At 46.5% G+C, this 12,936-nt stretch overlaps 1 protein-coding gene across 6 annotated transcripts in view; it reads left to right on the forward strand.

Annotated features, from left to right (window-relative positions):
* Positions 1 to 12,936, forward strand: part of bahcc1a (BAH domain and coiled-coil containing 1a) — a 62,696-nt gene that overhangs the window by 35,883 nt on the left and 13,877 nt on the right. For 5 of the 6 annotated variants that reach the window (XM_079366050.1, XM_079366055.1, XM_079366053.1 and 2 more), the window contains exons 4-14: positions 382 to 507; positions 716 to 3,067; positions 3,506 to 3,620; positions 3,731 to 3,930; positions 4,624 to 4,785; positions 6,241 to 6,539; positions 6,834 to 7,179; positions 7,887 to 8,831; positions 10,182 to 10,351; positions 10,507 to 10,643; positions 10,841 to 10,954. In XM_079366050.1, coding sequence (XP_079222176.1) covers positions 382 to 507; positions 716 to 3,067; positions 3,506 to 3,620; positions 3,731 to 3,930; positions 4,624 to 4,785; positions 6,241 to 6,539; positions 6,834 to 7,179; positions 7,887 to 8,831; positions 10,182 to 10,351; positions 10,507 to 10,643; positions 10,841 to 10,954 — 4,966 coding nt within the window. The remainder of the gene's footprint in view (positions 1 to 381; positions 508 to 715; positions 3,068 to 3,505; positions 3,621 to 3,730; positions 3,931 to 4,623; positions 4,786 to 6,240; positions 6,540 to 6,833; positions 7,180 to 7,886; positions 8,832 to 10,181; positions 10,352 to 10,506; positions 10,644 to 10,840; positions 10,955 to 12,936) is intronic. The other variant, XM_079366054.1, reaches the window with a different exon arrangement.

Genomic DNA, 12,936 nt, shown 5'->3' on the forward strand with positions numbered 1-12,936 from the left:
ACCTTTTTCCTTCGATGTAGGTCAGTCAAGGTCAGCTCTTTCTTCTCAGGGGTAAACAAGCTTCAGATCTATCCTTATCACCCCATTCAAAAGGGCAGAGGTGTTTCTGCCAATTGTGTGTGAGAGAGAAAGAACGAGCCATATGTTTCAAAGACAAATTTCATACATTAAAGCAATCCCCAGGCTTGTCTTGTATTGTGTGTATTCTTAACTCAGGCAGGAAAGGCAAACATGACAGGCACAGCCAGTACTTATTTGCGTATGAACACAACCAGCTGCACTGGACCTGAAGGATTATGCTGGGTTAGTCTGGATAACTGAATTTTGGTGATTATTGTCCTGTCTTATCAGTTATCTCCCTCTCTCTGCTTTCCATCTCAGCAGCTCCAGGGTATCCCAGATTCTCAGGGAGTTTGGCCCACACTTTCCTTCCCATGAGCCACTTGGATCACCATGCCAACAGTGGAGTTCTTTATGGACAGCACCGTTTCTATGACACCCAAAAAGGTAAGTCATGTGATGATTAAAATGGCATAGAGCAAGAATAAGAGATTTATACCCAGTATATGTAACTTAGTATAATTTAAATATGTTAAATTAATATAATTATACCCAGGAACACTATCAAATGAACTGAAAAATCAAAATCTGCCATAGCATTTATCTGTCTAGACTTATGTGTTTGTCTTTTTTTGCCTGTCTTTTTGTACATTAGAAAACTTCTATCTTCGAAGTCTGCCGTCCCAACCACCTCTCATCTCAGCTAATCACAGTCTGCCACCAATGTCCAGGGCAGGTTCAGGACACTCTCAGGGGTCCTGTAGCAGAGAAAGAGATCCAGGTGCAGGGACAGGACTTCATAAAGGTCTGAAAGAGGGATCTGTAGAGAGAGGAGTGGGACCTGTCAAGGACAAGGAGAGGTCCAGCAGCAAACAAGATACAAAGGAGAGACAGCAGCATCAACAGCACCACAGCCACCAGCCACCACAGCCCACACACCACCATCATCACCACCACCATTCTCACTCCCATCAACAGCATCAACATTATCCACAGCACACACTACCCTTGGAGGAGGTCAACAGTCGGGCAATGGAACGGCACAAGGCATCACTCCCAATGGAGTACAGCAAGGAACACCCTCAGACTATGGGCAAGCCCCTCAGTGCCTGCCTACACAATGGCAAGATGCAAAATGGAGATGCTGGAACTGGAGCAGGGAGCAAAGCTTCATTGTCCAGTTGTGGCGGGGAGGGCACAGCCCTTGGGGCTATGGGGGGTGGGGGGAGCAGCCAGGGCAGACATATGGCATCCAGTGGCAGTAGTAGATGCACCAAGGAGGGCGTTATTGGGGAGATGAGAATCAGTGAACAACCATCAGACTGTTTAGAAAGGGGTCAGGCACCACTTCACCATTCACTGTCCTACTCTGTACCGCCACCCTTACATATGGGTTCTGCTGCAGGAGGAGCACATCCCCATTCCCATTCTCACCCCCATACACATCCTCATCCGGGGAGCTTCCCTTGCCTTCAGCTCCACCCCAGTCACCCACATCACCCACATCATTCCCACCATACACACCACCACCCTGACTTCTTCTGCCCCCCTCCTCCTGCTCCTCTTGCCAACCCTGCCTCACATGACAGGGGGGCAGCCAATGTGGTGCAAGAGGGTAAAGTTACTGGAGCCACATTTGTGCCATCTGTGGCAGACCTTGGGGACAAATCTAGTGGGCCATTCCAGCTTGGTAACCCTGACTGCCAGGGTGTGGGAGGTGGAAATGCAAAGGATAAGGTAATAGAAAAGACTGGAGGTGGTGGGCACCATAGTAGTTGGCACAGAAAACAACAGCAGCAGCAGCAGCAGCAGCAACAGCAACAACAGCAGCAACAGCAACAGCAACAGCAGCACCCATACAGAAAGACTGAGAAGGCCCCAGATTGGATGCAGTCTCATCATCAACATCTTCAGTCTTCACAGCTTCCTCCACCTCCTCAACTACAACAGCCTCCACACCCACAACAGCAGCACCAAGTTGCAAGATCACGAAGTGCTGAGTGTATCAACAGTGGTGTAGATATGGATGTGTTTAGGTCCTCCCTGCCTCAGGGGCCAAAAGCTGGACACTCTGTTCCTCATTCTGTCAACACTTCACCTTACAGAGACTGTTCCCATCCAGGTCCTCCCCCAAACTCCTCCCCACTTGGAAGTAAAAGCATGGGTCAACATGGTGGGGCTGGAGCACCCCATGGACCTGGTCCTGGGGGCAGCTGCTCCTTACAGAGAGATGGCCAAAAGGTAGCCAGGATACGCCACCAGCAGCATGGACGACCTGGCCCAGATGCTCCTTCTCCGGCTGAATTGAATCAGGTGACAGGACAGGAGTTGAAAAGAAAGATAGACATGTCTCCATATAGTTTCAACAACAGTGGGCAACACCACCACCAGCAGCCTCCAGTGCCATCCTGGGCCATGAGGCCTCCACACCACATGTCACAAGCCGAAGAAGAGCAGAGGAAGTCTTACATGGAGTTGGGGAACACTGGAGGGCAACACTCTCAACAGCAACAACAGCAGCAGCAGCAGCAACAGCAGCAACAGAGAATGAGCCTGCCACCTCCCCAGCCTTCCCCTGTTCCACCACTCAATCAGCAACAGCAGCATCAACAACAGCAAACTGAGCCCCAGGGCCCAACTCAAGGTGAAAGCAGTGCCATGAAAAGCTTACTTAAGTATAGCAACCAGCAACAGCCACTGCTCCTCTCTCAGAAAAGCCCCTTTGGGGGGCTTGGGAGCCTCAAATCAGGTCCTGCTGGTGGGAGCTGTGCTTTGCAGGGCAACAAACAGACCCTACCTTCCAGAAAGGGCCCTACCAATGAAAACGAGCGGCCTGATTACAGTGGAAGAAGCAGGGATATTGGAGAAGCAGGACATGGAGAAATCGAGGTGCGTCAGCCACCAGTGGGAATTGCAGTGGCGGTGGCCAGACAACGGGAGCCACCTTGTCGTTCTGCAGACAGTCATTCCAACAACCGACAGGGAAGGGTTCATCCCTCAGTGAAAGGTAGGGCTCTAGGTCACTGTAAACTAAACAGAGTTGATGGGAACAGAATGAACAGAGACCAGTTTAAATTGCCTACTTTTTAATCTGAACAGAAATACAGAAAGAAAAGAGTCTAAAGCTGTTATAGTGTGTACTTTTCACTGGCCTTCACTCATAGTACATTTACATATGATTTGATATGATCTGCAACAGACAGAATCATTTCCTTCAAACATGACTACAGTACTTTACAGCATTAACATACATAAGTGTTTGGAATACATTTGTTTAACATTTGTTTTTTCCTGAGTCCCTGGAAGTTAAATCTGAGTCTCCTAATAAACTAGTCAGTCCCATGTGAATCAATGTAATGTTTAGCAAAATGGTGAGAGCCTTGGGAATCCTTGCCATTGAACACCAGAGTGAATGATAATTATTAAGCTAATCTTTGTCTCACAGGACTCCCCCGCTCCATCTATCCCTCAGACCCCACCACTGAAGAGGAGAGGAAGAGGATGAGTAGCGAACAGATGGGTCTGAATTGTTTGGACAGAGAGAGGGAAGTGTATATCAGGTAAGTGACTGAAAAGCCATTATGTAATACCCAGTGTAATTCTGTTTCTCTAATTAATGACCAATACCATGTTTTTGTTTTTCCTCATGTTTGTTGCTTTTTAATTCCAGGGATAATAAAGAAAGGGTCGAGTTTGCAAGAATCCATCCTTCCAACAGTTGTCATGGGGACCTCACCTCTCATCTTATGGTCCCAGGTGGGACTACCCTCCAGTCAGGCCAATTAGGAGATCCAACTGCACATTCAGCTCACCATCATTGGATGCCAAGAACTGGCAGCCCATCCCTCTGGATGACAGGACACTCCTACGGTGTGAAAACGCTCATATCTTTGGAAACTAAGAGGATGCATTTACTTGCCTACACAGACTGCCTTTATCAATTTCCATCCTATGAAAACACCTTTCACACATGCGCTGCGATCTAGAACATTTCCAGACAATGTATGGTTAAGGTCCATGTGTTCTTCCAATGGCTATCCATACGTTTCGATGCCAGCTCCCAAGTACATTTTCTCTGCTATGTCGGGTGAGCTTATGTGTGAACGCAGCAGGTAATAGTCAGGGAAATTACATTTTGTTCTTTAAACGGAGCATCTGACTGTTGCTATGATATTGTTTTCCACTGTTGCATTTGATTCGTGGAAATATCCTGAAACATGATGTAGTGATATAAACAAAGAAACAGTCTTCTCTATCGGAGCCACTGCCTCCTCTTTCACAAGCTACCCAGCCACCTCACCTAAACCAATCAGCATTTTAACTAGTGAGCGCATCCGACAAAGACAATCTCCTGTTGTGTGTGAAAGGCAGAGATTTCCAGGCATTTTTCTATATTGCTAAATTACGTGTATCATGAAGATTTAGCATGTTAATTTACTTCCTTGGAAAGTTCTTACTGAATAAATGAGTCAATGGCATTTGTCGTTGAAGTTTATTTTTGAGCAGTTTTTGAATAGAATGTGCCTGCTATATTTATCTTTAACTGAACTCTTTTCTCTATAGCAGGTATAGGTCATACAGCTTTGCACCAGAATCTACCGCCAGGTTTTTCTGCAGCCATGCCAGGCACTCTGCAGCCAGTTCTGCCTCTGCCCCAGGACCCCTCCACTCAGCTAGTGGTGCTGCCCACCGAGCCTTCCACCCATCCTGCAACTCATCACCTTGGTATGCCATGATCCTTCCTTTTCTTCTGTAAAACCAAGTGTATTTAGAAAGCACTTTTGAGAAATGAATTGGAAAAAAGACAAACTAACCACAGGTGTGTAAATTATGTAACATACACATTAGGCATTTAAGATCTTCCTTCTTATTCTTCCACACTTTCAATCCCAACACCTTAGAAATGCACAAAGGGTGCACTCTCACTCCTTCAGGAATTACTGGATCTAAGCTACCTCATATATGTAAGGTTGTGATACAACACATGCATGTCTTTACGTAGCCTTATTATGAAGTATGCTTAAATTACAAGACAGGCAGGCTCGAGGAAAAAAAAGAACAACAAAAGAAGATGTCTGTGATTGTTCAAACATAGGGCTATGAGTAAATTAAGTTCTGTAACAAATGTGTAGAGAATTTGCCTTTACTAGGCTCATTTACAGACCCACTTCCTCACGCACCACGATTCAAACTCATACCACCTGCAAGCTCCATCAAAAAAAGACAGAAGTATCAGAATCCAAAACTATACTGTATGTACAACTCCCCCTATACAGAGTTAAAGGTATGTACAGGAGTTAGGGGGTTACGGGAAAGATCACTCTGAGTAGAGACATTCACCGAAGAGGCTGTGACATTTAATTAGCTCACGATCTTCATCGGTACATTTCCTTCTGCGCTCCACAGGAGTTTCAGCTGAGAAAGGAAATGCATCCGCAAAATCTTTCCCACAGGAAACATTTTCGTATCCAAGTCTCCGTCTCTGAACAAGGACCTTTAATGTGTCTTTGAGAAAGGGGGTGGAAGGGCGAGTCAGGGGTGAGAGAATAGGTTACTTCTGTGTCGGCCCACTACTTCCCAAGTGAAACTTATCATTGCACCCACATGAAGTTGTAATACTCCTAAAAGGCACATATTGAGAAAGGTTGTTCACTCATAGGCATGAGAACTTAACCTCCTTGGTCCTGTTGCAGAGTTTTTTTTTCTCTGTGGTTTGGCTAAGCAGGTGGGAGTCCACATTGAGTGCATTTCCAGCCCAGTATTTTGACCTCTGATCAACCATCATCATCTGTTCACATTTCATCACTGTCATGATTTTTTTTCCAGCATTCCAGTAAACTCTCAAGGCAGTTCTTAAGAAACAGCTTTCTTTTTAGAAAGGGGGAGAGTGTGGGATTCTTGTGCCTGGGGAGATGTTGTTCAGTGAAGTCAAAAATATATATTTTTAAGAGATTTGTCTCTGTGTTTGCTGAAGAATGTAAATAGAAAGACTTTTAAATGATCCATAATTGTTTTATTATTTGAAATTGGTGTGTGGGAGGTAGATAATGAGAGATATGGATAATAAAATGCTGTGTTTTAGTGGGTTGTGCATGAATCCAAAGTGTGAACGCATATGCATGTCTGCACGTTTTCTAACATAGCCCCCTCCCTCACATTCCTCCTCCCTTTTCTCATTAGATGTGATGGAGCAGCCTGGGCTGTGGCCCCCTGTGTATGGCACCCGGGGCCCACCCTCCCATATGCAGCATCCTGCTGTGTACTCCCGCTCCCAGTTTCTACGGCAACAGGAGCTGTATGCTCTCCAGCAGCACCAACAACTTCAGCATCAGCATCAGCATCAACATCAGCACCAGAGCCACCAGTCACAAAAAACGCAACCACAGTCTCAAACCCAGCAGCAGCAGCAGCAGCAGCAGCAGCAGCACCGAGCTGCACATGACATGGAAATGCAGCATCATGCATCTCACAATTCCCAGGTAATTGTTGAGGCAACATATGCAAGGAAAGGGATTTGAGCTTAGTGTGAAGAGGGTTTGATCCAAGTAGATATCCACAGATCATGAGTCAGCATTAATCCTCACATTACCATTAAGTCTATTTTTAACTCTCCCACTTTTTTTCTTGGATATGCTGATTTTCTCACAGTGATGAAGTGCATCTCTGAATACAGACTGAGGAGCAAATAGCTTTTAGAATCAGTGACTAGTTTGAAAGGAATTTGTTATTTCATTGCTGATCTAATCAATATTTCTCTTTTTTTAATGCCACAGATGCAGAAGAGGCCAGATGAACCCTCGGTTGAACTAGAAGAACTCATTTCAGAACCAAGAACGCCGAAACCTGCCAAGCCTTACTCTTACAACCAACATCATAGGAACACTTCTCCCCCTGGGGCCTGCACTGCTCACCTGTCCCCTTGTTGCCAGTCACCCTCACTACGACCACATCCTAAAAGCACTCCCTCTACACCCTGCCCTGCCCCCAGCCCTGCGGCAGCAGCCCCCCACTCACCTGTCATCAGCCCATCCCCACCACAAATGCCCAAAGGGAATGAAGCCCAGGATAAGAGAGTAGAGGGACAGCCACCGCAGGATTACCCAGAGTCTCTGGAGCCAGGTAAGCATTACCCAAAAACAAAAATAGCATTCCATGCAAAACACTGCAAAAGAAAGACATTTCTTGGATATTGCACACGATTAAATATTATAATCAACGTTAATCACAATAGCCACTCTTATTAATTATCTTTTTTTTCTGCTGGTGTTGTGTTAATATGTGTGGGAGGCTTTTTTTGGCAAGCCTCTGATTCACTGAAAAAACTCAAAGCTGCAGGAAAAAATGGGTGTCGGTCGAGCTGGGTTTTTCTAGCGCTGTTACCTTGGTAATGACTGAGAAACACCTCAATAGCATCCCTTGCCTCTCCCCCACCCCCACAGGTCTCACACTCTCTTCATCATCGTTAATGTCTGGCTAACGGCCACTCTGCGCCAAAGAAATTGTGTCAGCTGCTCTGAGAAACCAAAGGCTTGGCCCACTTCAAATAACACTCTTCTAAAAGGTTGCATGTGGCCCCCTATTGCTCTGACTCCAGTTATATCTAGAAAAGAGCTTTTCCTTTTCCTTGTTCTTGCACTTTTGACCTCAAAGGTAATATAGTAAGGGAGTGTTCTCGAGAGTGAGCGTGATGAGTGAATATTTAGTGCTTAAATATCACCAGCAAATTAATGGCATGAGATAAGATTGAGATATTTTAAAGGAGGATCCATCAAAATTGTTTAGCCAATATTGAAAACTGATGATTCTGTATTTGTTTCTGTCTTTAGATCTGCCTCCTGGATATACTTACCCTGCTATGACCATGGGCTACAGGGGTGGACCCTCCCCCCAGGATGTTCGACTGGCTGAGCCAGCCGACCTGGAAGCTGTCCAAGCGGAGCCCGCTGAGCATGTTCCCCAGTCTCTCGCCAACCTGGGGGAGGGGCTAGAATGCCAAGCGGTGGTCAGGCCCCTCCCAGAGCCACACCCACCTAAGGAAGTGGAGCATGAAGAAGGGAAAATGATTCCCGAGAGAGTTCTGGAACAGAAGGAGGAGGTTGAGGCAGCAGCAGTGACAACAGCCAACTATGTGCCTGGAGAGAAGGAGGTGGAGGATCAGGGGCCCGCTGAGGAAGAGGTCCTGGTTTGCCCCCCTGCCGAGAGCCCAGTGTGTGAGGCTGCTTCTTGTCCAGTCTCCCTTTCAACGGAGGAGCTGGAAAGGCCACAGGCTGTCATCACCTTGGAAGAGGAAGAGGATGATGTGGCAGTGGGTGAGGAGAGCCAGGTGGAGCCTGCTCAAAAGGTCAACATGCCTGCAGAGAAGGAGCCAGAGCTGCCCACCATCATTGAGCTTGACCCTGCTTCTCCTGCAGGCCTGGAGCTGCCGTCTCCAGCCCAGGATGAAGCAAAGGACAGCGAGCAGCAGCCGGAGAATGAGACAAACCCCGAAGATGCCTCAGTGGATTTTGTTTGTCTGTCTCCTGCATCTGCCTCTAGTCCAAGTCAGGGAACAGTTGCCGTGCCCAACAAACCTTATGTGCCCTGTTACTGGAGTCTGGAGCTGCTGATCGCTGCTGCCTTCTGCACAGATGTACCCCCGTTTCCCTTATTCCCTTATAGTGCCCCATTAGTTTCCCCGTCACTACCTAACCCCCACCAGGGTATGGAGCTTCTAAGTGAGCTGGCGGATCTTGAGCTGCAACAGCAAAAGCGTACATGTGGGAAAAGCCAGGGTGAGTTCTTCCATTACTCATAGACATTAACAAGCATCTAGAAACATTAATATAGCAGAATGCACTTCTTTCTCGGAGCTTACATTCCTCTTCCGCTGCGTCCACCGAGAAAAACTCCCACTACACCCTCAGGCCTAGCCTCGTCGGTCTGTGTTCCCTCTAACATGCTCCTCTTTTCCTGCTGGTCTCAAAGGCCTCTGGTGGATTCTAACATGTCCCCAGAGAAGCTGTCTGCGAGCCTGCTTGCCGTTTTGCGTCTTTGGTGTGTTAAAGGCGCTTTTATTTTCTAAAAGGCTGTTCTAACGATGCAGAGGCCTCGGGAGAGGGAGAAGAAGCAGGAGGACCGGGCTGAACTACGAGAGAGGGGTGTGCACCTCCCTTCTTCACTCCCTCTCCTTCCCTTCCAGCTTTCCTTAGGGAGCTTTCTCTGTCTCTCCATCCTGCCACTGTTTGATCCAAATGTGTGCATAGATGCACACACACACACACACACACACACAGACAATTGAAAATACACTAATATTAAGGAAAAATGACACACACCAATTGACTTCCCTCGTTCCCACACACAACCCGTTACTGAAAGTTATGTGCGTGATCGCAAAAGCAGTCGATGTTTTCAGCACCCTGGAGCATTGCCTGGCTAATTAGACCCCATTGTTTTAAAGTGCCTTTAAAAGCTTCCTTGTTTTTCAAAGCGGCGTGTTTTGTTTTTTTTGTTTTTTGTTTTTTTTCATTTATGCAAAAGGAAGTTTTGTGTTTACCACAGCATCCTAATGCATTTATCTGCTCCCAACAGAGGTTTCTAGAAAAAAAAAAGGGTATCATCAACTGATTTCAGAGTCAGTGATGTTGTCTTTGTGATGTGATCCTGCTGACAGCCCTGGGAAGTGGCACATGTCAAGTCAAAACAAGCGCTAAACAAGGGAAAAGATCCGTCTTTTAGTCATACATAGAAAGAAGGCAGTGTTACTCCGTAAACAAAATTCATGTTTTTATTCATATTCGTCTCTGTGTCGACCCCTATATTCAGCCTTGAGGCCCATAGCTTCTGTCAATGCTGCAGACAAACTAGGATATTCACAAAAGTCTTGGTCCAGATGGTCCCTGACAAATCAGCATCTGTTGAGTTCACAATGATATGACCTTTAAAACGATATTCTGATCTTCCTGATGCATTGGTTTGCATGCTAAAGTTCCTTAAATTGCTGTCTTCTTTCCCAATTACTACACAAATAAGTGCAATTATAAGTTTTGACTATAAGTATGCACAACAGGTCCATGTCTTTCTCGTTGACACTTTTGAAATCAAGTATGCATAAACGTAATGTTTCTGTTGTTCTGTAACAGGAGACGAGTTGCTGATGTTTGACCTCCAGAGCCTTGCTACCCTCGCCACAGCGCGTGCCATGGAGATGAGTACCCAAGACAGCAGCAGTACGAGTCCAGGGCGACGTTACCCGGCCCGCAGGATTCTCAATTTACGCAGGAAATGCAGCTGGACTCCTCGAAATGAGCGAGTAAGTTTGCAAATACGTATGCCCCCCCTCCCTTTAAAAACAAATACTGTGGAGTTATAATCATTCATGTTAGGAAAGGGATGCGTGTGTTTTATCTTGAAACTTTAAAGTCTCATGCAATGATAAAAAATAACCACCAATAACGCATACCTCAGGTGTGCCCGGCCAAAGGTACCATGGAAACAATGGATGGTCCTGAGCTTGAAATGCGTGTCAAGTTGGCTGAGCTACAGCGTCGCTACAAAGAGAAGCAAAAGGAGCTTGCCAAACTTCAGAGGAAGCACGATCATCAGTGAGTACGACCTCAACATCCCCCCCCTTTAAGCTCGTGGCTACTTTTTGTAAGGAGTACACATTTGGACTCTTTTTTTCTCCCCCTCAGTTTTCTAGAGGGGTTTTGTTTTGTATTCTCTGCTGGTGAAGGCATTTGAAAGGTATGTGTGGTGTCTTTGTCTGCATGTGTGTGTTTACATCTGCTCGCGTATGCAGGAAGGAGGAAACACCTCGCAGCCCAGCACGACGAGGACCAGGGCGGCCAAGGAAGCGGAAACCCACCCTCACCACAGGTCCACTGTCCTCATCTGAGGGCCTAAGAAAAGTCAAGTGAGTATCACTCAGCTAATCTCCGCTGGCTGGCTAAAGTCCAGTCGTGCCTGATAAGCCCCTTTGTATCACTGGCATACAGGGACAGCCTCTCATTGGCATAAACAGGAAATGAGAGAACACAGCTGAACCATTCAAGAAATTCCACTTGAGCCCTCTTCTAATCTCATCAACACTGGCGTTAATTGTATAGCATAATCACTGTCAGTTTGTGTACGTCTGCTGGTACGGAGTGTTTATGTATATGTTTGATATATGGACCACTCATACCTTAAAACCACTCATACCCCTCATTAGGCTATAACTCAGCTAATCTTTAACCTTAGTGGCATTATGGTTGTGCATGTTTGGCTTAGTGTGTGCGTGTGTGTGTGTGGGGAGGGGGGCAATGACAGGCAGAGTATGTAATTAGAGTACTGTGAATTCTCGTGTAATCTGTCCCAGCAGCAGGAATGTGACACACCACAGCCCAACAAGGTCACAAGGGGTCTGAACGATAACATGGTGGTCAGACAGTCAGAGCGCTCAGATATGAGCTGACATTCAGAACTCAACGTTTGTGTGTGAAGGGAATACAGAGCAGTGCAGTACAAGTAGAATAAAGGAGGAGATGTAGATATTAAAAGTTATTCAATAAATAAGGTCTTGCATGTCTGTTTTATGGTGTAGGCCAGGGCGTAACTGGTAAAAAAAAAAAAAAAAAAAAAACGAGACGGAAGGAAAAGTCTTAGAACACAAAATGCAAACACAGAAATCTTTATCTCGCTCTTCATCTCCACAGCAGGAAAAGAAGGAAGAAGAGAGAATTCTTCCTTCTTTTCCTGCTGTGGTTCCTGGGCAGCGCTCCACATTGATCCCAGCTGCCCCTCTGTGATGTCACCTCCACTCTCTTTCCACACATGTACCCCTGACCCCTTGCCTGGCCAAGCCCCATCGGAAAAGGGATGCTAATGCTGGGTGACAATTACGCCCAAATGAAAGGGTAGCGACCAGTGCCCTACAGCAAAATGCAGGGGAGGAAGAGAAGAAGGGCAATATGGGGGTGGTAGGTTGTTATGCAGGCCTCGGTACAGTAAGCTGTTGTCTATCTCTCTATTGTATTGACATTTTTAGCAACAGCTTTAGTACACTTTTATTCGAGGCAACTTGGGTGAACAGCCTTTTGTTACTGCAGTATGTTTGTAAAGCAGCGCAGAATGACAAGAACAAGAAACAGGAAGACTTGGGACTGATTAGCCCCATGTTGCGTTACATGGCAGGGTTATGTAAAAGCATGTGCTGCACCTGCCACTCATGCCACTACAAGAAGCTGACGCTTGGGGACTATGATAGAGGGCAGTGGGTCAGTGGAGTAACAGCCTAGCCTTTTGGTTTTTCTTCCTTACCTTAAATTGCTTGAACCACAGGGAGTGTGTGTGGGGCAGTGTTCAAGTGTGCAATAAATCCAAGACTCCTTGCCTGAGCATTTTATGCATCTCTGCAATTAGGAATGGATGCAGCTGTGTGCTCATGAGCATTTCCAGTATGCAGACATTGTTTGTTTTTGTTGCATGCCTGATATTCCTGTGGGTAGAGCGCTGGAGTCCTTTGTGGTGCTGCTTTAAATGGGGGGAAGGATGGAGAGAACTGCCGCTCGCCAGAAAACCTACTAATCAATTCTGTTTAATTAGTCACTGTATGCTCAGCCCCAACATCCCCCCACAAAGGGGAGGGACTCTGTCATATTGTGTTTGTCAGCAGCGGAAGGCATGCTGTGGCGGGATGTGCCTCACAGGGACAACTCACACTCCGCTGCCACCTCTGTCACTCTGCTGTCAGTCAGTGGGCAGACAGTCCCACTGCCCGGCAATCACCTTCATTCTTCTCTTGTCTGTTGGAGATGCATGCTGACACACACTGATTAAAGAGGAAACACGCAACTGAGGCCTCCATACAAAAAGGGTTTTTGGAGTTTTGTCCCAATGCTGACTAAACAAAGACGC

Source organism: Symphodus melops (assembly GCF_947650265.1).
Source record: "Symphodus melops genome assembly, chromosome: 17".
Classification (NCBI taxonomy): Eukaryota; Metazoa; Chordata; class Actinopteri; order Labriformes; family Labridae; genus Symphodus; species Symphodus melops.